The following is a 26515-nucleotide window of genomic DNA, read 5'->3' as shown; positions in this document are numbered from 1 at the left end:
ATGGTCACAACTTCACTATCAGCATCACTTACAACTATTCTACTTTCATGATCTTGAATGCTAAAATTCCTTTCTCTATATATACATAATCTCCTAGACATTGTTCCTTCTACCTCATTCTACATAAACATATTCTTTGAACCTCATGAAATCCATCTACTCTATCTTGTGGAGCAAATTATATCACAAAATACATATAATCAGAACTCATGGCAGATAACAACCATTCATTTGGGCTACAATTTCTACTCCAAGATAGGGTGGAGCAACAAGAGATAACTGTGAGACATTTTATACATGAGCTCTCAAGCTCACATTATGATTTTGGGAGACCACATATACTATATATGACATGTATACCATACATGTTATATATGCATTGTGTGTATATATGCACACACATACATAATATACACATTTGGTATATATTAGATATCTATGTATTTATATGTGTACAATATAATATACCCGTCATATATAGTATATGTGCCCATATGTGAATTCCTTGAAAGCAAGCACTGTAATCATTTCCTGTGTACCCCAATCCTTAGTATATAGCAAGCACTTAATCAAATTTTTAAAGTTTCTTCATTATGTTCTTTCTTGTCCAAAGAATATTACCCATGGAAGAGAAAACAGAAGCAAAATAAAAAGTTGGCCATTTTTTTCATTTTATCCACCCTAAGCAGCGGTCCCATCTTTGATTCTCCTTTTCCTCAATCTGGCTTAAAAAGAAAAACAAATCAAAATAAGCTTTTTAAAAGTTGTCTTTTGCTCTTTCCCGTGGCAGGTCTGAAGCGGGCGGCTGTGCAAAGATGAAGCTCATCTCTTTCCCAGCCACGGGCTGCCAGAAGCTCATCGCTGTGGATGATGAGAGGAAGCTGTAGACCTTTTATGAGAAGTGGACGGCCACCGAAGTGTCTGCTGACACCCTGGGAGACGAGTGGAAGGGTTATGTGGTCTGAATCAGTGGTGGGAATGACAAACAAGGCTTCCCCATGAATCAGGATGTTTTGGCTCACGGGCGAGTCTGCCTGCTGCTCAGTAAGGGCCACTCTTGCTATCGCCCTAGAACTGGAGAAAATGTAAATCTGTTTGGGGCTGCATTGTGGATGCCAACCTGAGTGTCCTCAACTTGGTGATTGTGAAGAAAGGTGAGAAAGATATACCAGGACTGACAGATAACAACTGTACCTCGTCGCCTGGGGCCCAAAAGAGCTAACAGAATCCGAAAACTCTTCAACTTGTCCAAAGAAGATGATGTTCGACAGTATGTTGTGAGAAAACCCCTCAACAAGGAAGGTAAAAAACCCAGGACTAAGGCTCCTAAAATTCAGCGACTGGTGACTCCCCGTGTTTTGCAACACAAACGTATATGCATTGCTTTGAAGAAGCAGCGTACTCGGAAGAACAAGGAAGAAGCAGCAGAATACACTAAGCTTTTGGCCAAGAGAATGAAGGAGGCTAAAGAAAAACGACAAGAACAGATCGCTAAGAGACATTGCCTGTCTTCCCTGAGAGCCTCCACCTTGAAATCCGAATCCAGTCAAAAATAAAGTTCCAAAAATGGGTTAGAAATTAAAAAAAAAAAAGTTGTCTTTTGCATTTCTTGCCAGCCTATGCTTATTCTGAGCTTTATTGGTCCTATTCTTTTAGAAGTCACACTTTTGGGGGGGGCGGAGTCAAGATGGCAGAGTAGAAGCAGGACCTCCCCGCTGTTCTGGCTTCCACCTTCCCCAATCCATGTAAAACGGGGACTCTAAACAAACTTTGGAGCTGCAGAACCCACAAAATGACACAGAGAAGCTAACCTCCTGCTGAGGACAGCCTGGCAGGCAGGAATCCGCCAGTACAGCGCTCTGGGAGCCGAGCCCAGCCCCTCGCCTAGGCTTTAGCCCCAGGGCGAGCCTGACCAGCCACTGGCAGGAGGGACTCCAGATCAGCAGCAGCTGTGGCCTTTTCCAGATTTATCAACACATAGATGTGAAGGACAAAGTGAGAGGTCAGTGCAGTCTGGACTTTGGGACCCAGTAAATCAGAGTGCATGGCTTTTGCCCCCGGGGCAAGAAGCTGCTGAGATGCCAGCACAGCCAGCCAGCGCCATGTGGCAGCTTCAGCTCCTGGCCTGCAGAGTGTAGGGGGTCCAAGCACCAGTCTAAGGGGTAATCGCTCTTGCTTTAACCTGCTTGGATCTGGATTGCAGTCTAGGGTGGAGGTCCTGGGGTGTGTATCCAGCTTGCCAGAGCATGTGGAGACCTCAGAGAGAGCACCCATCTAATACCTCCGGCAGCTGAGAAAACCCCAGCATTTGGGACGAAAGCTCCCCTATCTGGTGGCAGAGTCCTACTGTGGCAAAAAGCCCAGGGGTCAAGTGACTGAGGGGCAACATGACCAGGCAAAGGAAACAAAGCAGACAGAAGATTCCAACATTAGACTCCTATTTTGGGGACAAAAAGGAGCAAAGCATGGAACAGGAGGAAAGCAGTGAAGTCAGAACTCCTGCACCAAAAGCTTCAAAGGAAAATATGAGCTGGTTATAGGCCATAGAGGACCTTAAGAAGCAGATAAGAGAAGGGGAGGAAAAATTGGGAAGAGAAATGAGAACAATGCAAGAAAATTACGAAATGAGAGTCAACAGCGTGACTGAAGAAAATAACACCTTAAAAAACAGACTAACTCAAATGGCAAGAGGCTCAAAAAGGCAATGAGGAGAAGAATGCCTTAAAAAGCCGAATTTGCCAGATGGAAAAAGAATCTCAAAAGCTTAATGAGGAGAATCATTGGAGCAAATGGAAGCTAATGACTATGAGAAATCAAGATACTGTTAAACAGATGCAAACAAATGAAAGAATAGAAGGCAATGTGAATACCTCATGGGAAAAACCACTGACCTGGAAAATAGACCCAGGAGAGATAATTAAAAAATTTTTGGATTACCTGAAAGCCATGATCAAAGTAAGAACCTAGAAACCATCCTCCAGGAATTCTTAAAGAAAACTGCCCCGATGTTTTAGAAGCAGAGGGCAAAATAGAGGTTGAAAGAATCCACCGATCACCTCCTGAAAAAGATCCCAAAAAGAAAACTTCTAGGAGAAGTCACACTCTTGTATTAATTTTATCTGCCCATTCTTCCATATTCTGGACACATCTTTCAAAAATCTGACAGTACATCCACTAGATAACTTTTTTTCCTTCTCACTGGAACTGTTTCTCTTTTGTGCTTTTGAGATGTCACTCTTGAGAGCCTTCCATTCCTCCTGGACTCTGACTTTGCTAAAGAAATTTTAGAGCACAGGATTCTATTCTTTCCTTGAACCACTTGAACTCTATGGAAGCAAAATCTTGGAACCCTGTCAAACTTAACTTTCTTTTTATCACATACTCTAACATGGAGCAATCACATCCCCCTTAAGTTGTCCCCTTTTGTGCCTTCAATCTCTTCTTCATTACTAACTTTTTCTCATCTGCCCCCAAACATGTTTTGGTACCCTACTATCATAAAATCCTTCTCTGACCTATTAGCTATGGTCCCATTTCTGTCTTTTATCTTTCAGTTTTAAACTTTGGGAAAAAGTAATTTATGTCAAATACCTCCACTGATCCTTGAAGGTAGGAACTTACTTTATTTAACAGTTCTATTTTTTGCCAGTACCTAGCACAGAGCTCTGTACATAGAGTTCTGTACATAATTTTGGGGGAATGAAAAAAAAAAGAAATATAGTGTGGTTGAAATTGGAAAGAACAAAATGATCAGGTTCTTCTTCAAAGTGAACTAAAAATGTATTCTCATCCTTGAGTCAAAATATTTCACCGATTATACTTTCCAAAAGGATTTGGAAAAGACTTGAAACTTACAAGTTGAGTCTGTACCATCACTATGCCCCTACCCTGACCACATCAAACGATAAGAATGTATCTCCCTTCTTTCTTTGCAGATGTGGTAGATTATGGATGTGAAACAGTTCACATGGCATTTGAATTTGTAGATGTGCTAGTTTTGTTAAATTCTTTTTCTCTGTCTTTTTTTGACTCTTTTGGGTGGAGGAGTAATTATTAGGAACGAAGGCATTGTAAGAAAAGGTATCAATAAAACTTTCAAAAAAGCCCAATAGAGGAGAAAGTTAAGACATTTTTCCAGAATACTGCCATCACTTGTATAATTATCAACAGAATGCTTCCTTATACTTCTAATACAAATTAGAAACTATTGCTTAGAAGTCTGAAATATATGTCCTAAGATATCTGGCAGCACTTTCTTCGAGAAATATTTCTTGCATCTAGTGACAGCTTCAATATTTTCTTCATTTATACGTTTATTCCCCATATAGTAAAGCCTTATGTAGTAGCAGCTTCTATTCTACAATAGGGGTAAGGGAAAAAGAAGAAAGCCCATGAATTATTTATTTAAAGCCCATTATCCAGCAGTGAAGAGGAATGAGACAATAAGAACTGAGTTGGGGCTGCTGGTTGGTGCAGTGAATAGAGCACTGGCCCTGGAGTCAGGAGGAGCTGAGTTCAAAGGTTAAGTGCCTCAGACACTTAACACACACACACACACACAAACTAGCTGTGTGACTGTGTGACCCTGGGCAAGTCACTTAACCCTACCTTCCCCCCTCCAAAAAGCAAGGAAAAAACCCCCAAAAGACCCCGAGTCTATAGAAATGTCTGAACAAAACTGATTTATGTATAAATTAAATGAGTTTTTCATTAAGATAGAAAAATCATTTCAGAATAGGATAAAAAAGCAAATCTCTACAACCCCATTTTACACAAAAGGACAAGTAAGGGACTAGAATGGTATTTTGTAGACTGGTGTCACAGGAAGTTCAGTCTCTTGATGTTACAATCGAGGGGCTCCATAATCATCTGGCATTCTCTCGATATTATACCTATTGATAATAAAAAATTAACACACTGTTCAGAAAGCTTGAAGAACCTATTCAATGGCCTTTATTTTCCTTTATATTAACTAACTCTGATATTCTCTCCTTGGCCTTAAGCAAGCAGCTTTATAAAAGGGTATGAAATTCATCTTAGAATGTAGAATTACTCAGGTATTGAAAGAAATGGAAGAAGGGGCGGCTAGGTAGCACAGTGAGTAAGAGCACCAGCCCCAGTGTCAGGATGACCTGGGGATCAAATCCAGGCTCAGACACTTAGTACCCACCCAGAAACACCTGGCCGTGTTACCATGAGCAAGTCTACTTAACCCCAATTGCTTAGGGGCGGCCAGGTGGCTCAGTGAGTAAGAGCACTGGCCCCAGTGATGGGATGACCTGGGGATCGAATCTGGGCTCAGATACTTAGCACCACACCCAGAAATAACTTGCTGTGTAACCTTGAGCAAGTTACTTAACCCCAATTGCTTAAAAAAAAAAGAAAGAAATGGAAGAACCAGGAGAATATTGTATACATTAACAGAAACATTGTGCGATGATCAACGATGACTGACTTAGCTCTTCTCAGCAATACAATGAACATATCCAGCAACTAAGTCGAATAGAACAGGCACCCTTCCATGCCCCACAGTTGGACTGACTTAGTTCTTCTCAGCAATACAAAGATTCATGGTGGAAAATTCTATCTACATCCAGAGAAGGAACTGATGGAGTCTGAATAAAGATTGAACCATACTATTTTCACTTAACTTTTCTGTGTTTTCCTTTTGTTCTGTTTCTTCTTTTACAACATGACTAATATGAAAGTATATTTTACATGATTGCACATATATAACCTATATCAAACTGCTTACTTTCTTAGGGAGTGGGGGTAGGGGCAGAAAATTTGGATCTCAAAACTTTATTAAAAAAATGAAGGTCAAAAAATGTCTTTACATATAATTGGAAAAAATTTCTTCCTATGAAAAAATGGAAGAGATGCAGAGGAATTTGTAGTACATTGTACTAACTTTGCTTAGGCAGAGTCCACAATGTGGGAAAAGAGGAAAACAATTCAGATCTGGGGATGGAATTAATAAATTCGGAAAAGTAAAGGCAGCTCTTTTGTAAGCCTTTAGGCTTTAACTAGGGTTCAAGAGATCAGAGATTTCTGACACATTTAGGTTTTAGACTTGGACCCTGACTGAAGTGATTTCTGTGACTAAAACCAACTACACCAGTTCCCCCCATCACTATCTCATATTTCTGTATCATCCACTTTAATTAGTAAAACTTTCTTTTCTCCTTTTCCCTGTTGATTCATCTTTTTTTCTCTCCTAATATTTAACTATTTGACACAGAGCAATCTGTAAGATCTTACACATTGCTCTCATTTTTGAATGAATAAACATATCTGAAAGGATATAAAAAAAGACGAATATTAACTAATGATGAACTAACTTGAATGACAATATTCTCATCATCATATTCAGACATGTCTCACCTATGGTTAGAAATGTACATGATGGGAACTCCAGGGATCTTGCGGATTCTTCGCTTAAGATCTCGATCAACTGTAGCCACAATGTAACACTTGTGCTGCAAGAGAGACAGGAGTTGAGATTATCTAGAAAACACATACCAGAAGATGGAGGAGTAGAAACAGGACTTCCACGTGGCTCTGGCTTCCACCTCCTCCAATTCATGTAAAAAATGACTCCAGACAAACCTTGGAGCTACAGAACCCACAAAATGACAGAGAGAAGCTAACCTCCTGCTGAAGACAGTCCAGCAGGCTGGCAGAAAGGGGATAGCCCAGAGCTCTGGAATCTGAGCCCAGCCCCCCGCGAGCCTGAGGTTTTAGCTTCAGGGTAACCACAACCAGTCGCCAGCCGGAGGGACTTCAGATCACCAGCAGCTGTGGCGGTTTCCAGAATTATCAACAAATAGATGCTAAGGACAAAGTGAGAGGTCAGTGCAGTGTGGACTCTGAGAACCGGGAGTCCGTGAGTGTGGTCCTGCCTCTGCCCCCAGGGGCGAGAAGTGGCTGAGGTGTGGCAACTGGGCAGCCGCCGCTGTGTGGCTGTGTCAAAGCTCCTGGCCTGCAGACTGTAGAGGCACCAAGTCACCAGTCTGAGGAGTAATCACTCTTACATTAACCTGTTTGGATCTGGATCACTGTCTAGGATGGAGGTCCTGGGGTGCATGACCTGTTTGCCAGAGCATATGGAGGCTTCAGAGCGGGCACCCAACTAATAGCTGCAGCAGCTAAGAAAACCCCAGCAACCTACAGCAGCAAAAAAACCCCAGAAAACCCCAAGCAGAGTCTTACTGTGGCAAAAAGCTCAAAAGCCAAGTAATTGAGTGGCAACATGAACAAGCAAAGGAAGCAAAATAAGGAGAGCAATCCAACTTTACACTCCTATTTTGGGGACAAAAAGGATCAAAGCATGGAAGAGGAGGAAGACAGAGAAGTCAGAACTCCTGCACCAAAAGCTTCCAAGAAAAACATGAACTGGTTACAGGCCATAGAGGACCTTAAGAAGGATTTTCAAAAACAAATAAGAGAAGGGGAGGAAAAATTGGGAAGAGAAATGAGAATGAGGCAAGAAAATTATGAAATGAGAGTCAACAACCTGACTGAAGAAAATAACACCTTAAAAAACAGACTAACTCAAATGGCAAAAGAGGCTCAAAAAGGCAATGAGAATGCCTTAAAAAGTCAAATTTGCCAGATGGAAAAGGAATCTCAAAAGTTCACTGAAGAGAATCATTCCTTCAGAATTAGATTGGAGCAAATGGAAACTAGTGACTTTATGAGAAATTAAGATACTATTAAACAGATCTAAACAAGTGAAAAAATAGAAGGCAATGTGAAATATCTCACTGAAAAAACCACTGACCTGGAAAATAGATCCAGGAGAGATCATTTAAAAATTATTGGACTACCTGAAAGCCATGATCAAAAAAAAGAACCTAGAAATCATCCTTCAAGAAATTCTCAAGGAAAACTGCCCTGATGTTTTAGAAGCAGAGGGCAAAATAGAGGTTGAAAGAATCCACTGATCACCTCCTGAAAAAGATCCCCAAAAGATAACTCGTAGGAATATTATAGCCAGGTTCTAGAACTCCCAGATCAAGGAGAAAATATTACAAACAGCCAGGAAGAAGCAATTTGAATATTATGGAAATATAATCAGGATATCATAGCATCTGGCAACTTCTACACTGAGGGATCGAAGGGCTTGGAATATGATATTCCAGAGGTCAAAGGAGCTGGGATTAAAACCAAGAATCACCTACCCAGCAAAACTGAGTATCATGTTTCAGGGGAAAATATGGTCATTCAATGGAACAGAGGACTTCCAAGCATTCTTGATGAAAAAACCAGTTGAATAGAAAATTTGACATTTAGATACAAGAAGCAAGAGAAGCATGAGAAGATAAACAGGGAAAAGAAATCATAAGAACTTATCAAAGTTGAACTATTTACATTCTTACATGGAAAAATGTTAATTGTAACTTATGAAACTTTTCTCAGTATGAGAATAGTTGAAGGGAATAGAAATGTGTGTGTATATATATGTCTATACATATACACACACATATATGTATACATACGTATATATGTCTATATAGGAGGGTATATGGGCATATGAATACATATGTGAATGTGTGTATATATGTGTACAGGTATACATAGATACAGGGCACAGGACCAATCCAATAGGAAAGGATGATACTTAAAAGGTGAAATTAAGATGTAAGAGAGGAATATAATGAGAGGAGATGGGGAGAGACAGAAAGGGGTAAACTATCTCACATAGAAGAGGCAAGGGAAAACAGTTACAATGGACGGGAAGAACAGGAAGGCAAAAGGGAATGGGTCAATCTTATTCTCACTGAATTTGGCTTAGGGAGAGAATGACATACACGCTAAATAGGGTATCTCACCCTACAGGAAGTAGGGGGGATGATGGAAGGAAGGGCAGGCTGGCGGGGAGGGAAGTTGGAAGCATCCACTTTTGAAAAGGGACAGGATCAAAGTAGAGAATAGAACAAGTGGAAAGTGGAATAGGATGGAGGGAAATATAGTCAGTCTTTTACAATATATCCGCTATGGAAATGTTTTGCGTAGCTACACATCTACAACCTATATTGCATTGCTTATCTTCCCAGTAAGGGTGGGTGACAAGGCAGGAAGGGAATGAATCTGGAATTCAAAGTTTTAAAATCAAATGTCTGAAAAAATATATATATACTATAATTAATATTATTTTACATGTAACTGGGAAATAAGATATAAAGGCATTGGGGCGTAGAGATCCACCATGCCCTACTGGAAAATCGGAGGGGGAATGGGGGAATATATGGGAGTGAGTAGATTGGAGGAGGGGATATCCATTGGGATCACTATTTTGGGGTAGTGGGTAGGGGAAAAAGGGGGAGAAAATCTTGTGGAAATGAATGATGTAAACTAGAAGTTAATTAAAAAATAAAAATAAACTAGAAGTTAATAAAGCATTTGATTAAGTAAAAAAAGAAAAAAGAAAGAAAATACACATACTAATATATAGCTTCCATAGCATTATACTAATGAGAAGGGCTACCAAAACAATGTAACGCATAAAATAAGTCGATTTCTGGATGAGAGAATGAGTCTTCAAAAGACTAATATCAGTAGTTATCATAATTTCCCCTTTTTTTCCTCATGTAAAGATATTCTCACTTGCTTATGAATAGGTTTTATATGATTTGCCCCTGGGGATTTGTGTATGTTTTTTGGTTATATGCAGAATATAGTTCACCAATTGTCAAGCAACTTTTTCTAGGCTAAACACAAATTAGATCCCTCAAAATGGATACCTGAGTGACCCTCTGGACTAAGCAATCATCTGCATATGTTCCTTTGTGAGAGCATGGCAATCGTTCAAATCGTGGGTCCTTGGCAATCCTATAGGAATATAAAAGCCGAATTTAGAAACATGTCTATGCAATATGGTCACTACATTTTTCAAGCAGTGCATTCACAACAGAATTCATAAGGAGATATTAATGACAGCATTTCCTTTTCATTTCTATTAATGACTTAAAGGCACAGAGGAAAATCCTTTTAAGAATAGGATAGACTATGCCATTCTGGAAAGCAATTTGGAACTATGCCCCAAAAGTTACTAAATTGTGCATTTCCTTTGATCTAGTGAGACAACCAGTAAGCTTATTATACCTGACAGGTATAAAATAAGGAGAGAAAAGACCTAAACACACAAAATATTTGTAGCATCACTTTTTTTTATTGTAGTAAAGAATCAAAAACTAAGGGTTGGGGGACTTTTCCTTAAATTTTGAATTTTATTAACAGAAATTCTGTTAAGTTAGGGTGTTTCTACATAATAATATGATTTAAGAGAACAGAAAACTTAAAATACCACCTCTAACTGAAAATGGAGATAAAAGCTGTATAAAAGTATGAAGAAATGAAACAAAAAAATCCTAGCTTATGAGTTTTAGAGCTTTGAATTCTTAATTGCAACTCTATAGGTAATTAGCTTTACATGAATTTTAACTAAACTAATAAGATGAGAAAATTTAGGACAGTAAATAAATGAAATGGGACCAAAGGAATCCCAGTATGTTCCTACCTCAGGGCTACTCGGTACTTCTGCCCCAGTTTTTCAATTTCAGCCATTACACAGTCAGTTATGCAGGGAATGCCTATATGTAATTAAAAAAGATTATCATTCATACCCGTGAAGAAACCTGTATCACTTTGCTTAAGAAACATTCTAAGACACAAAATTAACCCTACTTTCTGATGGTATTGTGCCTTATTCAGAATACCCTCAGAGAATTGGCAAAGAAACTGATATGACTAACAATTTCAATAAAGCAGCAGGTTATAAAATACCTGCACTGAAATCATCAGCACCAACACTATTCATAGCTGTCAATGGTAATACAATAAAAATGTTAAAACTACCTTATAAGTTTCAACCAGAACACATTGCCAAGGGATTACTTTACAGAATTAGAAAAAAATAATAAGAAAATTCATTTAGAGCAAGAGTGTGTAACTTTTATTGTGTCATGCACCTCTTTGGCAGGTTGGTGAAATCTATGGACTTCTGCTCAGAATACTATTTTTAAATGCACAAAGTACATAGCAGTACAAAAGAAATCAATTATATTGAAATGGTTATCAATATGTCAAAGCCTCCCCCTCTAAGTCCCCCCCACCCAAGTTTACAGACACTAGGTTAAGAGGAACAGAGATCTAAAATCTCAAAATTAATAACTATGTTACAAAATAGTAATCATTAGAACTTTTGGTACTGGTGAAAAAAAGAAAAGTAGATCAGTGGAATAGACTAGAGTGACAAATTAAATCTAGAAGCAATCAATTATGGTAGCCTACAATATTCAATAAATTCAATAATACAAACTATTTGGGAAAGAACTAATTTAACAAAAACTGGGAAGGCAGGGAAGATGTTTTGGCAAAAATTACATTTAGAACAGCATCTTATGTCATATACCACAATAAAACTCCAAATGCAACAAAACAGAGATGGCTGGTGGCACTTTTCAGATCCATAGCTAAAATTATTTTTAAAATAGGTTTTTTTTTTGACATTTTTTGTTTTCACATGATCTTTCTTTCTGAATATATTCCTCTTCCATCCCCAACCCAATAAATCATCCCTTTTAACAAAAAATAAAAAAAGAGGAAAAAAAAGCAGTTCACCAAAAGTAACACATCAATGGAACACAAGTATATTGTTTCATGTTGGGAGGAGAAATCTTAACCAAACAAGGAATAGAGGTGATCATAAAAAAGAAAACACTTTCAACTGCATAAAATCTAAAACAAAACAAAAAAAAACCATTTACACAAACAAAATCAATACAGGTAGAATACTAAAAACTCAAGTAGGAAAAATATCTTTGTATCAAATATCTGGTAAAAGCCTGATATCCAAGCTACATAAAGACATAAAGTGAACTGGCCCAAATATATAAGATGAAGAGCTATTTTGAAAAGATAAGAATTCAAAGAATATGAATAGTTTTCAAAAGAACTGCAAACTATCAGGAGATGAAAGAATGCTCCAAATCATTAACAATAAGGGAAAAGCAAATCAAAACAATTCTGACATATCTTACACTTCTCAGTGGCAAAAATAATAAAAGATGATAAATAGTCAGTGCTGGAGTGGTTGAAAGATTCCAGGCACACTAAGATACTTTTGGTGAGGCTACAAAATGGTCTAACCATTCTGAAAAACAATTTGGAATTGTAGGAGAAAAGTCTCTAAACTGTTTCAATCCTTTGACACAATGGTAATCTCATGACTGGGCACATCTCATGCTGGTTGAAGAAAGAAAAGGCCAGCCCTATATATACCAAAATATTCAAAGTAGTAATTTTGTAATGACAAAAACCCCAAACAAACAAAAATCCAAAAAGTGGGTAGCTGTTAGTGAGGAAACGGTTCAGCAAATTGTGGCATATGAATCTAACATTATAATTGCATAGTTAAAATAATTTTGAGGAATCCAGAGAAACACTGGAAGACATATAAGAACTGATAAAGAGTAAAGTGAGCCCAACATTATTGTCTATATTGTCCTAACAACACAGACAATTACTACAAAATGCAAATTAAAACAAAAAAAGCAGCTGAGCTCTGATTAATTATAATGAACAATCTTGGTTCCAGAAAAAAAGATGATGAAACAATTTCTGTCCTCTCAGTAGAGGTAAGGAACTATAACTATGCGATGTGGTGTTGTCACATTGTCAAAAGTGCTTGTTACATCAGACAGTTTTGCTTAACACTTTTTGTTACAATAAGGCAGGAAATTACTATAGTAGGAAGAAACAAAGTTATTAAGAGAACTTTAAAAGCAGCACAAGTATGGGAGGGCATAAGAATCACCGTCCATGGGATTATCCTCAAAGGTTAATGAGAAAACTGAAACTTCCCTATAGTTATCCATTTTATTTATTATATCAATAATTTCCATATTCCAGTCCTTCAAGAACATCCATGGTTTCACCAATATGGGCATACCCTCTACTGACATAGATAGCAATACCTCTACACTATATAGCAAAGCATTTCACTGCATTTCTGTGGCCAAAAAACCCCCAAAAACCTGCTGGTCCAACTTTCTGGTGATAACTCAGCACTTAGCCTGTTTAGGTCCATAAATGAATCAAGTTCAACTTGGTAGGCCCTGACAGAGCTTATGTCCCACAAAAACCAAAGGTCTTTTTTTTTACCATGACATTACCAATAAAATCTTATGCACAAAAATAGCATAGATCTTCTCTATGACATATTTGAGTAGAAAATATAGGAAAAATATGGGAAGAGGATGGCTTAAGTGTCAGATAGATATTTATGAAATATTAAAAGACCCAGATGAAGGCCTTCAAGCATAAGGAAGATCTTATATGAAGGATTTATGAAATGACAGGATGAATCACATATTGATAAGGTACTGCTGGGCTGCAATCAGTACCAGTGGAAGGATTACTTGCAGTGACCTGTAGAGCCAAAGTGGTATGGTATATCAATCAACAAACATTTACTATATGAACAGTATGAAATATGAAGTGAGGTCTATGACTTATTGAAAAGAGAACTGACCATGACATACTGAAAATTCAATGATTTCCAATTAGAAAGCTCAATAGAATTTATAATATATTATACATTGATAATGCTCTAGAGCAGGCCTGAACAATTTGTGGCCCATGAAAATTGTAGAGGAAAACATCCTTTGTATCTGGCACGCCACAAGTTATGTAGGCCTGCTCTAGAGGCACTGGGAAATTCAGAAGCACCTTCTGGAAAAAGAAATTCTATCCAGATACTTTTGGATTAAGTGCCTTTACTGTATGTCAATTCCCTGAAAATTGATAGTTAACTAAATATAGACAAAAGCTCTTAGGTTAATGAGAATTTCTTATCTCACAACCATTTTAGGTAAATGGAACATATTTTAGGGCAGAGACTGTTTCATTTTGTCTTTGTATTCCCAGCACTTGGCACACAGTAAGTGTCTTAATAAGTGTTCATTGATTAATTTATATTATAGAAAAAGTCTCATTCCAGGGACAATACTCACATTTGGCATACAGACAATTCATCATTGACTGAACTAAGTCCAGCTTGGCTTTGATGGAGAAGTTGATAAAGTTGGTATCAACCAAGATGTAGTAAGGGGGTCCCAACTGCGTGTTATATTGGAAGAACAAGCAGGACGGGTGCTGGGGACTAAAAGACAAGAGTATAAATTAATTTAAAATGATTTTTACTCAGTACCAACAACACACTTGATAAAAACTAAAGTCCTTTGACTGTTAAGAGAAGGAGTTTGAACTCTGAAGAGGCATGTTCTAGGAAGAGTGTGGCACATTAACAAAGGGAAAGGGACTCTGAGGCTTAACTTCTTTTCCCTATTCTTCTTACACAGACAAAGAACTTGCACAGCAAATGGAATGCTGGGCAATCATAAGGATGGAGAGATGGGCTGAGGGCCAGGTTGTGAAGGGCTTTAGGAGGAGCTTATGTTGGATCCCAGATGCTACAAGGAGTCACTGGGGGAGTGACAAGGGCAGACCTGCATTTCAAGAAAATCACTTTGGCAGCTGTGAGGAAAATAGATCAGAATGGGACAAGATTTGAGGCAAAGAGACCAAGGAAAAGGCTATTGCCACAGGCAACAGGTGATGAAGGGCTGAACTAGGGTGATGGCCAGGTGAGTAAAGAGAAAGGAATGGACATAAGGACACATTATAGTGGTAGAAATGACAAGATCTGGCAACTGATGGTACATGTGGGGTGACTATATGAGTAAAGAATCAAGGATAATGCTCAGGTTGACACCTGGGTACCATAAGAAAAATAGGGAAGATGGAAAGTGGGATGGGTTTTTTTGGGAAAGATAATGAGTTCAGATTTGAATATTCCAAGTTTGAGAAGCTTATAAGACATCTAGTTTAAAATATCCCAATGAAGAATTGGAAGCAGAGGACTGGAACTTAAAAGAGAGATGGAAGAAGATCCAGAACAGTCCTAGCTATACACGCTGTTAGCAGGTCAATGTAACCAGTAAACAAGACTGATATGATCAGACAGGTAGTAAGAGAACAAAGAGAGAACAGCATTATAAAAACTTAGAGAGGAAAGTTAAATATATCAAATGTACCTGAGAAATCCAGAAAGATGAGGACTAGGAAAAAAATCATTAGATCTGGCAATTAAGAGATCATTAGTAACTTTGGAGATAGCAATTTAATTAGAAACCACACTGCAAAAGATTTAGAAGAGTAAGGGAAATTAGAGGCAATGGGGATAGACTGCTTTTCTCTAAGAGATTGGCTATGAAAGAGAAGAGAGATATTTGCTTGAGAGAGTGGCAGAATCTAAGAGGATTTTTTTTAAGTAGAAGAGACTTGGATATGTTCATGAACAGCAGAAATGGAAGGGATGATTGTGGAGGAAATCTATTTGAAAAGATGGGAGAGGATGGGATCAAGGGGACATGAAGAAGGGTTGGCTTGATGATAGAAGTCACTTTTTCATCAGAAGTGGAATACAGGTGAGATTAAAGGGGTTTCAGATATAGAAAGGGAGATGGGGCAGCTTATGGCAAAAGGTCTCAGTACAATATGAGGTGACATCCTCAACAAAGAGAGAAAGGGAATTACGAAGGAGGCTTGAGGAGGGAAGAGAAAGCCTGGAAGAACCTCTATCCTGAGTGGAATATTGAATCAGTTAGTAAGGAGTAAAAAGACTGTCTTATTGAGTGAGGGTCAAGTTGAGATTAGATAACATAAATTTGTAGTGGATCAGTCAGATCGATTGCATGACTTTCTCCAGATCTGTTTGGTAGGATATCAGCAGGAATGAAGTAGAAGCTGGGTGTAATACAAGATCAGGGTTTGGAAAATGATATCAGTAGGATCTGAGGCAAAGTAAAGTATGAATTTGTTAAATGTAGTGTGGAAATTAAGGAGGGGAGAAAGTGAAGTTAGAGCAGGGAGAGGTGAAGCTAGAGCAGAGGGGAAAGTCTGGGAGTATACTGAAAGATAGGGGATTGGAGGTCCCCTTGTGGACAAAGAATACGGTTAAGAGGAATATGGCATAGGGAGAAATGAAATAAGAGGTTATGATATAATAAAAGGATTTTGAGAGTTTTTGAATATTGAACTGAAACACTTGTTGGAAAGATCAAGGGTGTGACTATCCCTGTGTGTAGCTGAAGTGAAGTGGAAGAGGATTGAGGGATTGGGAAAACTGGGGTACGTAGGAACGTCAACATAAATTTGAATGGACTGATGGTGGTAATGGGAGTCTGGAAATAGAAGTGAGAAGCAAAGAGCATTCCTACTCACTCTCAAAGACTAGTATGCATGGGGAAAGTACAGAAATCCCTTAGTATAAAGGTGGGAGCTGGGATGAAGAGGAAGACTGTGAGCCAGGTACTTTGAGAAATACCTGAGAATGTCTTGGGCACTGGTAGATAATTGCTACTAAGATTTTAACTGGGTCATGAATTTGAATGGGCTGATGGTGGTAAAGTAAGAGTCTGGAAGTGAGGAACAAAGCATATTCCAACTCACCTTCAAGGACCAGAATGTAAGAGGAATGTGAAAGAAAGTTCAGGAAATGATAGAAAGAATGGCTAGGAATGCACTACCACCAGGGAGAAGCCAGGTCTCTTAACACAAGAAGATGGAAGGAACCTGATAGGAAGAGGTTTAAAAGAGAAATTTTTTAACTGGAACTTAAAAGAGAGATGGAAGAAGATCCAAAACAGTCTTAGCTATACACGCTGTTAGCGGGTCAATGTAACCAATAAACAAGACTGATGTGATCAGAGAGGTAGTACGAGAACAAAGAGAGAACAAAATTATACATATTGTTCCAGAGGGCATGGTGGAAAGGTTTGGCAAGGGTGGAAGTGGACATGGGAAAATACCAAGAAGAACTCTGGATTTTCTTTAATACTTACACTTCTCTTTCTTTGAGAGTACTGGGATCTTTCTTCTCTTTCTTTTTTGGTTTTAATCGATCTTTTTCTTTTCTAATAAAATAAAAAATAAATTTAGAAAAAACATCACGGTAGAAAAAAATGTTAAATAAATATAAGTATAGCCTACTCTTAATTACTTTCATTAATGGATAAGAATAATAACTTAGGTAATCTAACTTTGTTTGGCTTATGTTATCAGTAAAATCCATTCCCTGAAGGCACAGTGAGAGTTAGTCTAATAACATAGTAGATGTTAGGAGATTAGCCTAAGGAGATATTTTAATATCCTGAGGTTAGAAACATGTAGAATTTTTAATTTATGCCTGGTTAAACACAATGTAATTGTGGTTCACAAAGAGATAAATAATTTTCTCTCTCAGTCAATAGCTTCTTTATCAAGGATTAAAATCTACATCTAGATAACAAATTATCACAACAAACATTTTCCCAAACTTTATAAGAATAAATGGGTTAGAGTTAATGTTGACTGATGAAGACAGGAATAGAAGAGAAAAAGCCCTTAACACTGTCAGTGATACATTTTGGATCTGGCTCTTCTTTTACCTAAAACATATAACATTTTTAGTTCACATATGGATAAAAAGAAAGTGGATGAGCCAAACATTTTTCCAAATAAGAACAAATGTATTAAAAGTTGGTAAAGCCTGATGAATCAAAGAAAGGGAAAAGTTCTTTCCTAATACTGTCAATTGTACATTTTCCAGAAGAGTATGCTATTCTAAGAGTATAACAATTTAAAAAAATATGCACTATTTAGCTCACCTAGCCTCTTCCTCTCCCAAACCCCCAAACTATTGGCTAAGTGTAAGACCCTACTCCAGTCTCTTTTCCTATTCTCTATCCATTTGTCTCAAATGTTATTCTTGTTTTAAAATCTTTTGTGACTGATGCACAGAAACATCTTACAAAATATTTTTGGCAATAGTATCATACAATTAACTTCTGGGCCCAAAATAAATTACTGGCCCAGTCTAGCAGCAGAGCTTAAACTCAGCCAGGTCTTCTAGACTCCAAGGTCAGTCTTCTATCTATTTTGCCATACTGCTTCTCTATAATATGACAAATGTTCCAAAATGGCTCTGAGTCTAGTAACTGAAACGAAGCTACAAGAATGTCAAAAATTGATTTTTACAAAAACTAATTACAGCCAATTACTTGAGATCGGCTGCATGACAAGCAAGCCTACACAGAATAATTCTCTAAAGATTTTTTAAATTAAAGTTTACTTTCAGATCTGCATTTTTTCTTTCCTCTCCCCCTAAATTCAGAAGAGGTTTCTTTAAATTTACGTCATATTTCAAAACAACCAACACCTAACCAGGAATCCAGGGACCAAACCTCTGCAAACAAATTACGCCTCTCTTCTTTACTTGCTTTAGGACAGTAGCTGATTTAGGCCACTCACAATCTCTCATCTCGTAAACTAAGCATTCGCTTCATGGTAGCGTATTTCCTCGATTTCTTTTGTTTCCCCTGAAAATAACAGACACCTTCGAGTTAAAAGCCGTAGCTCCGTCCCCTTCACCAAATACTCATAAGCTTACTCAAGGCCTCCCCCTCCCCCCAGCCACTCCCTCCCTCCCCCTGGCTCCTAGCGCATAAGCCCGGTGCAAAGCTGACGAGAAAGAAGAGCATCCTCGGAACCCGGCTCGAGAATTCAATCGTCAAGGGCTACCCCCCGCCTCCACCACCTTGTTCATTCTCTGGTGAGGAAGACTGAGTCCTCCCCAATCCCTTTTCTTCCTTTCCCTTCTCTTCCCTTCCCTTCCCAGTATCTCACCATGTTACTAGAAGCCTTCACACTCTGAGGGCTGAAGAGCGGCGCACACATTTTGCGTCACTCTCCCCCCCCACTTCCGGCAGCGCGAAACCCCCGGAACCGGAAGTGATACCCATTCCTTGGGAAACGGAAGAGCTTCTCAAGCCGGACCGGTAACGGCACTTGGGACGGAGGTCTCTGGCGGGCTTCGCCACAGGTCCGGGGGACTTGGTGCTGGCACCACCCCAAGGCAGTGGGGCGGGGACCTTGTCTCGCTGCAGTCCCCGCTCTGGGTAACGTCTCTTTTCTATGGCTTGGAACCCCTTCCAGGTCCTGGCTCCGTCCAGAGTCCCCTAACGAGCCCGGGGTCGTGGGGAGATTGGCACGATGACACGTGCTGGTTGGGACCCTGAAATGCCCTTCGCCTCACAGGCTGAAGTCCCTTGACTTGCCCTGGGATTCTGGATTTGGGTAGATTGATTCATTCACCCATTCATTAGACAGATTAATGCCTGGCATTCTGTAAGGCGCTGTCCCATGAAGGAGAATCAGAGCTTAGGGGTATATTCTAGGCAGTATAGCCTTGGTAAATGAAAAAATTGTGCAAGTTGTTGGGCGGGGGCCTTGTTAGTGGTTAAAATAAAACAGCACAAATTAGAAGAACTATAGCTTTTCTATAGCTTTTACTTTTCAGAAAGAAATCTTATGCGAGTGCATCTGTATTCTATATGCATATGCTGAAAATAATTCGAACTTTCGAATTTTTATTGGATTCTTTGAAACTAGTAGCATTTCAGTTGATACAGTACATGAATGTATGCATATATACGTGTATATATGTGTGTATATATAACTAGCATCCTATAAGCATATTCATATATAACTAGCAATATGTGTATGTGTGTATACTTGTATCCTATATGCACATATCCTGTATATAGCTATGCATATAGCTAGTATCCTATATGTATGTAATCTATATATAGCTAGTATGTATATGTCTAAAATGTATATATAGTTAGCATCCCATGTATGTATATGTGTATATATGTATGTATACACATGTGTTTATAGAACTATATATTTTATATAAATATGTATATGTAAATATTTATATGAATATGTATCTATAAATATCAATATTTATCTAGCATCCTGGTGGGGAACTACCAAAAAATTGATTGAAAAAAAAAATTGATTAACTATTCAGGTTGTAAAAAACTCAAGACGTGTTGATGCATGTGTAATTTTGATATAGATAGTTATTCTGTAGTAATAATCTCAAACTCAATTCTATCTAGTCATTGGAGGAAATTTGAATAGTGACTTTCTGCTACAAAGAAATTATGTTAGTCCAGTGTGTTTCTCATAAGACATTAAAAAAAATGTGCTTGAATAAATAAATGATGTAATTTGATCATCATAGCTCCATTAAGTCGAGTAGTACCAGCATTATTCCGATTTTACAAAAGAGGAAATGGCTTAATGAGTCTGTGACTTAACAGAGGTTAGACAGTTTGTCAGTGTAGGGGTCAAGACTAAAGCTTAGGACTTTTAAGTCCAGTGCCCTTTCTACTGTGCTGTGCTACCTCATTTTTCTCCATTGTATTTACACATTTTGGAGGGCATTGTTATTCATATTTGTTGCCCTTGAGTAAAATAAATGATTTAAGGGTAAAATAATTCAGTTATCAAAGCATCTTTGGGTCTTGGCTCCTGTTTAATTCTGGCTTATGCAAAGCCAGAATATAGTTCTTCACTCACATGTGAGTGAAAGCCATGGATGGAGCTTTGGCAGATAATAGTTTTTTTGTTTTTTCTTCTGTTATGAAGAAATGGAGCTTATGACTGATAAATAATGTTTTTAGCTAAATCTTTTGGTCTTTTGTATTGTAGTGATCTAAGCACTAATGAACCTTTGCTTTAACTATTTGTTTTAGAATTTTATCAATAATCTGTGATGAATGCAACTTCTTCCCTTCTTCCAAAACACCAATCTGTTGGGACTCAGACTCTTTGTCCAGTCAGTTAGAAATTGCTTTAAAATCAGATCAGGACCAAAAAGATCTTGATTTAGAATTTGTGTCTGGAAATTTAGAATTCCTGGAGAATTTATGCATATTTTTTTTCTTTCTCAGAAGGTTCCTATTTGCTTTACTTGATAGAGAAATTGCTGGCAATGAATGGAGCATAGTAACCAGGTCATGACTCATCCTTTGAAAAACATTTGTTTTTCTCTATTGAGACCTGATACTATTACCATGCAGGAATGGCATACACAAAAGCTGTATGTGTGCTTTGGAGAAGGGCTGTGTTGTTTTGGGTGAGATAGGGTCAAAAACTGACTAACCTTTTGTGCATACTGATGAATAGAAAGAATATCTTAATGCTTTCTTAATGTTAAGATGTTATAAGAAAAGGATATGTAGTGTTATAGTCCTAAAGAAAGGATTCCTATTCACATTTGATCCACAGTCTGAAATCACTGAAGCTCAGACTTGACTCCATCTAGTAACTGGACTAAATTATACTAGGGACTAATTTGAGCATTATTGAAGCCATTAGTGTTTATGTTCTAAATTTTTTTAATAGGTAAGAGAAATTTGCATGGGCACTTCTTGATATTTCAGAGCCAAAGAATCATAAGTATACTCCTCCTGCTATAATTACCATGGAAATGAGTTAATTAATTCAGCGACATTTTCTGGAATGTCACCATTTTGTTCTTTTTCTTTTTAGTTGTAAGATTCTTTTAGTGGCATGTGTGTGTGTTTTTTTTTTTTTTTACTAGTTTCAGTTGACAGTTATGGGTGTAGATTATTGTTTTTTAGTTGTTTACCTACAGACATTAGCATGCTATATAATAAATGTTCTACTCTGGAATTCTTTATATTGAAATGTTTTATTGGGGAGTTTGAGAGAATGGTTCTTTGTCATATATATTAAAATAAGAAGCCCCCAACTGTCTCTTGTTGCTTTCGTTTGGAGAAAGTATTTTATTGATTTGTTATTTTCTCTTTATTTTTGCTTTTAACTGTTACTATAGTTTTACAGTGCTGCTTTTTGAGTCAAAATACATGTAACAAGACATTGTTCTTTAGGTTAAAATAGGGGTTTAGAAAGACCATGTAGTTAAATTTTTTTAGAGGAATCAAATTTTAATTTAGATAATGAATTTTTCACGGAAAAGGTTATAGAAATGCTTCTAGAGACATTTGTTCACCCAGATTCTCCTGATGTTTATTTGGTAGACAACTATTTTTGATTTTATATATTGGAGGGATTGAATCTATAGGTCTCTGGATATTATTTGGATCAGAGTACTGTTATTTAAAAACATCTATTGAACATTGTCATGCTAGGCTAAATTTTATGGCTTTATCAAGGATTCGTCTTTGTGAGGTAACATATCATTTTGCATTTTAAATTATTTGGGCAGTGAATTAGTTTAGGTTTAGGTTTCAGAGAGCTTTCCTTGATTTCCTATCTTAATAAAGAAACTAGCTATAGAACTTGGGACACCATTTACTTACAGTGATTTTCAAACTTTTGAAATAGAACCTTTGTGGTTTTTTATGTGAAATTTTGAACATCTGTTACATAAAGTTTTTAAAAGTATTTGTTAAATTTATCATGTAAGTACCAAAACTCCCTTACTTGTCTGTCCTATTCTGAGTTTCTGTTCTCTTCCTTGTATTTTTTAATGTTTGTTTGATTTTTCCCCCTTTTTTTGAATCTCTCTAATTCATCAGCTCTTCCCCAAATAGAAGCCTTTCCTCATAGCCAGTTTTTGTTGTTATACGGTTGTGTCTGACTCTTCATGAACCCCTCATCATTCATGGGGTTTTCTTGGCAAAGATACAGGAGTCATTTGCCATTTCCTTCTCCAGTGGATCAAGGCAAACAGAGGTTAAGTGACTTGCCCACCATCATATAGCTGGTAAGTATATGAGGCTGATTTGAACCCTGGTCTTCCTGACCTGATGCTCTATCCATTGAGCCACCTAGCTAGCTGCCCCTTATAGCCAGTATATTAATATAGTCAAAGTAAATCAACACATTGGCTATGTTTATAACATATATTTCTTTCTGCATAGTTCTAGTCTTTTACCTTTCAGGGAAACAGTGGGAAAAACGCTTCATCATGGCTTCTGCATTCGTAATTGGTCATTTATTAGTGACCTTTTTTTTTTTTTTTTGTTTTTGGAGGGCAGTTGGGGTTAAGTAACTTGCCCAAGGTTACACGGCCAGTTTTTTTTGTGTGGGTGTTAAGTGTCTGAGTCTGGAACCAAACTTGGGTCCTCTTGACTCCAGGGCCAGTGCATTACTCAGTGGGCCACCTAGCTGCCCCTAGTGACCTTTTTTTTTAAAGAGAGGATAGAGAGGGGCGGCCAGGTGGCACAGTGAGTAAGAGTGCTGGCCTCAGATACTCGTCACCTACACAAAAATAACTGGCCTTGTAACCTTGAGCAAGTTACTTAACCCTGCTTGCTTTAAAAAAAAAAAAAGAGAGAGGCTGGAGAGGGGGCAGCTAGGTGGGGCAGTGAGTAAAGTGCTGGCCTCGGAGTCAGGAGGACCCAAGTTTGGTTCTGGCCTCAGACATTTAACACCCACCCAAAAAAACTAGCCGCGTAACCTTGGGCAAGTTACTTAACCCCAGTTGCCCTCCAAAAGGCAAAAAAAAAAAAAGAGAGAGCTGATGGAAAGAGGTCATAATCTATGATTTATTAAATCACTGTAGGGAACTCCAGGAGAAGGAACTCCCTTATCAGTGCGGTATTGGTTCTGCAGTTCTCTTAAAAAATTGCCTGAGTACTCTGAAAGGTTAAGTGTCTTGCTCAGGGACTTGAGCCCAGGTCTTTCTGATTCTGCGTCCAACTCTCTATTCTCCATTAACACATTGCCTCTTTTGCATAGGTTTTTAAGCTTTGGATCTCAACTTCAGGCAGGGTACTGTGGGGCCCAGAGGAGACAGTCATTTGGTCAACAAATATTTCTTAAGTGCTTACTATGTGCTAGGCATTGTTCTAAGTGCTGGGGATATAACAAAGGTCTCTGTTCTCAAAGAGCTCCCATTTTCTTTTTTTTTTTTATGAGCAATCGGGGTTAAGTAACTTGCTCAAGGTTACATGGCCAGTTATTTCTGGGTGCGGTGCTAAGTGTCAGAGCCCGGATTCGATCCCCAGGTCATCCCGACACTGGAGCCGGTGCTCTTACTTGCTGAGCCACCTGGTCGCCCCTAAGCATTTGGGGTTAAGTAACTTGCTCAAGGTTACACGGCCAGGTGTTTCTGGGTGGGTGCTAAGTGTCAGAGCCCGGATTTGATCGCCAGGTCATCCTGACACTGGAGCTGGTGCTCTTACTCGCTGTGCTACCTGGCCGCCCCAAGAGCTCCCCTTTTCATGATTCAACAACATGCAAAGAATTAGATAATATAAGATATATACAGTATAAATGGAAGGCTAATTCAGAAGGAAGGCCTGAGGGGTGGGAGACAAAATTAGGAAAGCCTCACAAATCCTGCACATGTACTATGACCATATTTTCCTAGTAGAACACAGTGGAAAATGTAGTGTGAAAAAACTTTGCTCTAGGAGACTTTTTTAAAAAAGTGATTAGAAAAATTGTGTCTTAATTAGTTCTAAGTCTAGACTCATATGATAAAAAACTGTTTTCCTCATGTAACTGACTTAAGCAAGGACATATAATTTTGCAAACTTAAATACTTTATGGTGTTTCACTTGGAAATTAAATTTGCATCATCTTTTTTAGATCACAGAAATGTAAATGTCAAAGTTGAAAGGAAATCCTCAGAGGTCATTTAGTCCAGCCTATATTTGAAGCAGGAACATACTATCAACAGTAAACCCATCCAGTGATCACTCATCCACCTTTTGCTAGGAGATCTCCAAAGATGGGAAACCCATTTACTCACAAGGTGGCCCATTCTGTTTTGGGATAGGTTTAATTGCTAGGACATTTTCCTTTATATTGAGCTGAAATTTGCCCTCCTTCCCTATGTAACATAGACCTATTGTACTTATTTATGCTTCCTGAGGCTAGACTAATCCAACTTTTATACACCTCTGAGTTTGAAAACTGGAATCTTCTCCCCTTTTCCCCCAAATCTTTAAGCTAAACATTCTTAGTTCTTTCAGTCAGTTGACCTTGGGCAAAGTTCTGGGTGTCCTTATCTCATGCCCCCTTCTCTGAATGTGTTCCAGCTTTTCAGTGTACCTAAAATTAATTTCCCAAGATTATATTAGTTTCTTGACTGTGATGATACAATTGAATTTGTGATTCTTTCCATATGAACTTTTGACTTCAGAGTTGGGAGGAGGCTGGGTTCAAATACTGTTGCTAATACTTGCTGACTGTGTGATTGTGTGATCTGGGCAATTCATACTTCTCAGTGCCCCAGAAAGCTTTCTAAGACTTTAAATTTCAGATCAGTATTTCAGATTAGTTGCTGATCTGCTTTGGTAGAGGAAGTTTCCTTACTTGCAGTAATCCAGAACAATAAAATCACACTTTGGGGCCAAAAATATCATCCAATATATCTTTCCATTTTTGTCCACCATTGGTTAAATTGGCTAAAATCCGAAGATATTCTTATTATGGCATTTTGTTAATCTATCCAAGTAGCAGCCTATCCAAAAAGGAAATAAGGTTAATGTGGCATGATTGGTTGGTTTGAAGTGATTACTGCTCGCCTCTCCAAGTGCTCACAAACTGTTAATAATGTAGGTTAGTAATTTTGCCAGGAATTAACATCAAGCTCAATGAATGAAAGTTTACAGCCTTCTCCCAGATTTTGAAAATAAGCACATTTTCCTATCTCCCATCATGAAAAACTTCTCTTTTTCTCCATGGGTTTTCAAAGATTACTAACTAAAGCACAGAAATCACATATATAGGTTTTCGGTACACTGGGGATAGTTTTTTGGGTTTAGTGCCTTGAACTTGTTGAAAACAACTACATATTCTTTTACCGTAAAACTGCTTCTCTGAGATTTCAGTTTCCTATTAACTAATTCTTTCTTTCCCAGTCTGAAGATCATTCTTCGTAGAGAAAACAGAAAGAATAATTTAGGTAATAATGATGCTAACAACAGTTAAATAATGCTTTAAAATTTTCAGAATGTTTCTCCTGCAACTACCCACAAAATAGATAATGCAAATATATAAATATCTCAATTTCATAGGTTTTTTTAAAATTAAATTTTATTTTTTCATATTTTTTTTTTAACAGAACACAGAGGCATAGAGAGATACAGTGAACCATCCAGGGTCATGCAGTTCAATAAATATCTCTACCCCCTCTCCATCATCCATTGTCATTGCTACATCCAACCCAAGCATCTTCCTCTTGTTTATAGCATAACTAAAAAAGTTTTTTTTTTGCTGTTATTACCTTTCATCAAAAGCTTCACTGCATTTTTCATTAACCTTCCCGATACTATTTTAAAGAACTGTCACTCTTGTTTTTATTCTCATTTACCTACTCTTGCTTTCAACATCTGTGTGTCTAAGAAAAATTGATTGATGAATTTCCTTCACAGCCACATCAATTTCTTGAGGAGGAAGGTGTTAATGGGAAGGCTGCTGATCTTGGGGTGAGAAGATCTGTTTTTTTTTTTTAAAGCAATTGGGGTTAATTAACTTGCTCAAGGTTACACGGCCAGTTATTTTTGTGTGGCTGCCAAGTATCTGGGGCCGGAACCAATCCCAGGTCTCCTGACACTGGGGCTGGTGCTCTTACTCACCTGCGCCACCTGCCCCCCCCCCCCCCCTTTTTTTTTTT

General features: G+C 38.1%; 2 protein-coding genes and 1 pseudogene across 7 annotated transcripts in view; 2 read left to right on the top strand and 1 right to left on the bottom strand.

Annotated features, from left to right (window-relative positions):
* The first annotated feature begins 654 nt into the window (after window positions 1-654).
* On the top strand, window positions 655-1556 carry LOC138164415 (small ribosomal subunit protein eS6-like; annotated as a pseudogene).
* A 2739-nt stretch (window positions 1557-4295) lies between these two features.
* Window positions 4296-18891, bottom strand: FCF1 (FCF1 rRNA-processing protein). Of its 3 annotated transcripts, none has more exons than XM_069092224.1 (8): window positions 18733-18891; window positions 18358-18425; window positions 16911-16982; window positions 14019-14167; window positions 10523-10595; window positions 9747-9834; window positions 6385-6479; window positions 4296-4892 (listed from the first exon to the last, which is right to left on the bottom strand). In XM_069092224.1, the coding sequence occupies exons 1-8, from the start codon at window positions 18781-18783 to the stop codon at window positions 4844-4846; spliced, it is 645 nt and encodes a 214-aa protein (XP_068948325.1). In that variant the 5' UTR covers window positions 18784-18891; the 3' UTR covers window positions 4296-4843. The 3 variants fall into 3 exon arrangements, with proteins under 3 accessions (XP_068948325.1, XP_068948328.1, XP_068948327.1); XM_069092227.1 differs by having other exon boundaries at window positions 18327-18425; window positions 18733-18787; XM_069092226.1 differs by having other exon boundaries at window positions 18291-18425; window positions 18733-18786.
* Window positions 18865-26515, top strand: part of AREL1 (apoptosis resistant E3 ubiquitin protein ligase 1) — a 70135-nt gene continuing 62484 nt past the window's right edge. For 3 of the 4 annotated variants that reach the window (XR_011169050.1, XR_011169049.1, XM_069092221.1), the window contains exon 1: window positions 18865-19004. The gene's annotated coding sequence lies outside the window, so the exon portion shown is untranslated. The other variant, XM_069092223.1, reaches the window with a different exon arrangement.

Source organism: Petaurus breviceps, unplaced genomic scaffold (assembly GCF_028583685.1).
Source record: "Petaurus breviceps papuanus isolate PSGF00001 unplaced genomic scaffold, PetGlider_PUasm1.0 189, whole genome shotgun sequence".
NCBI lineage: Eukaryota > Metazoa > Chordata > Mammalia > Diprotodontia > Petauridae > Petaurus > Petaurus breviceps.
Note: the sequence above shows the minus strand (reverse complement) of the source record. Positions and strands in the feature narration are given on the sequence as shown.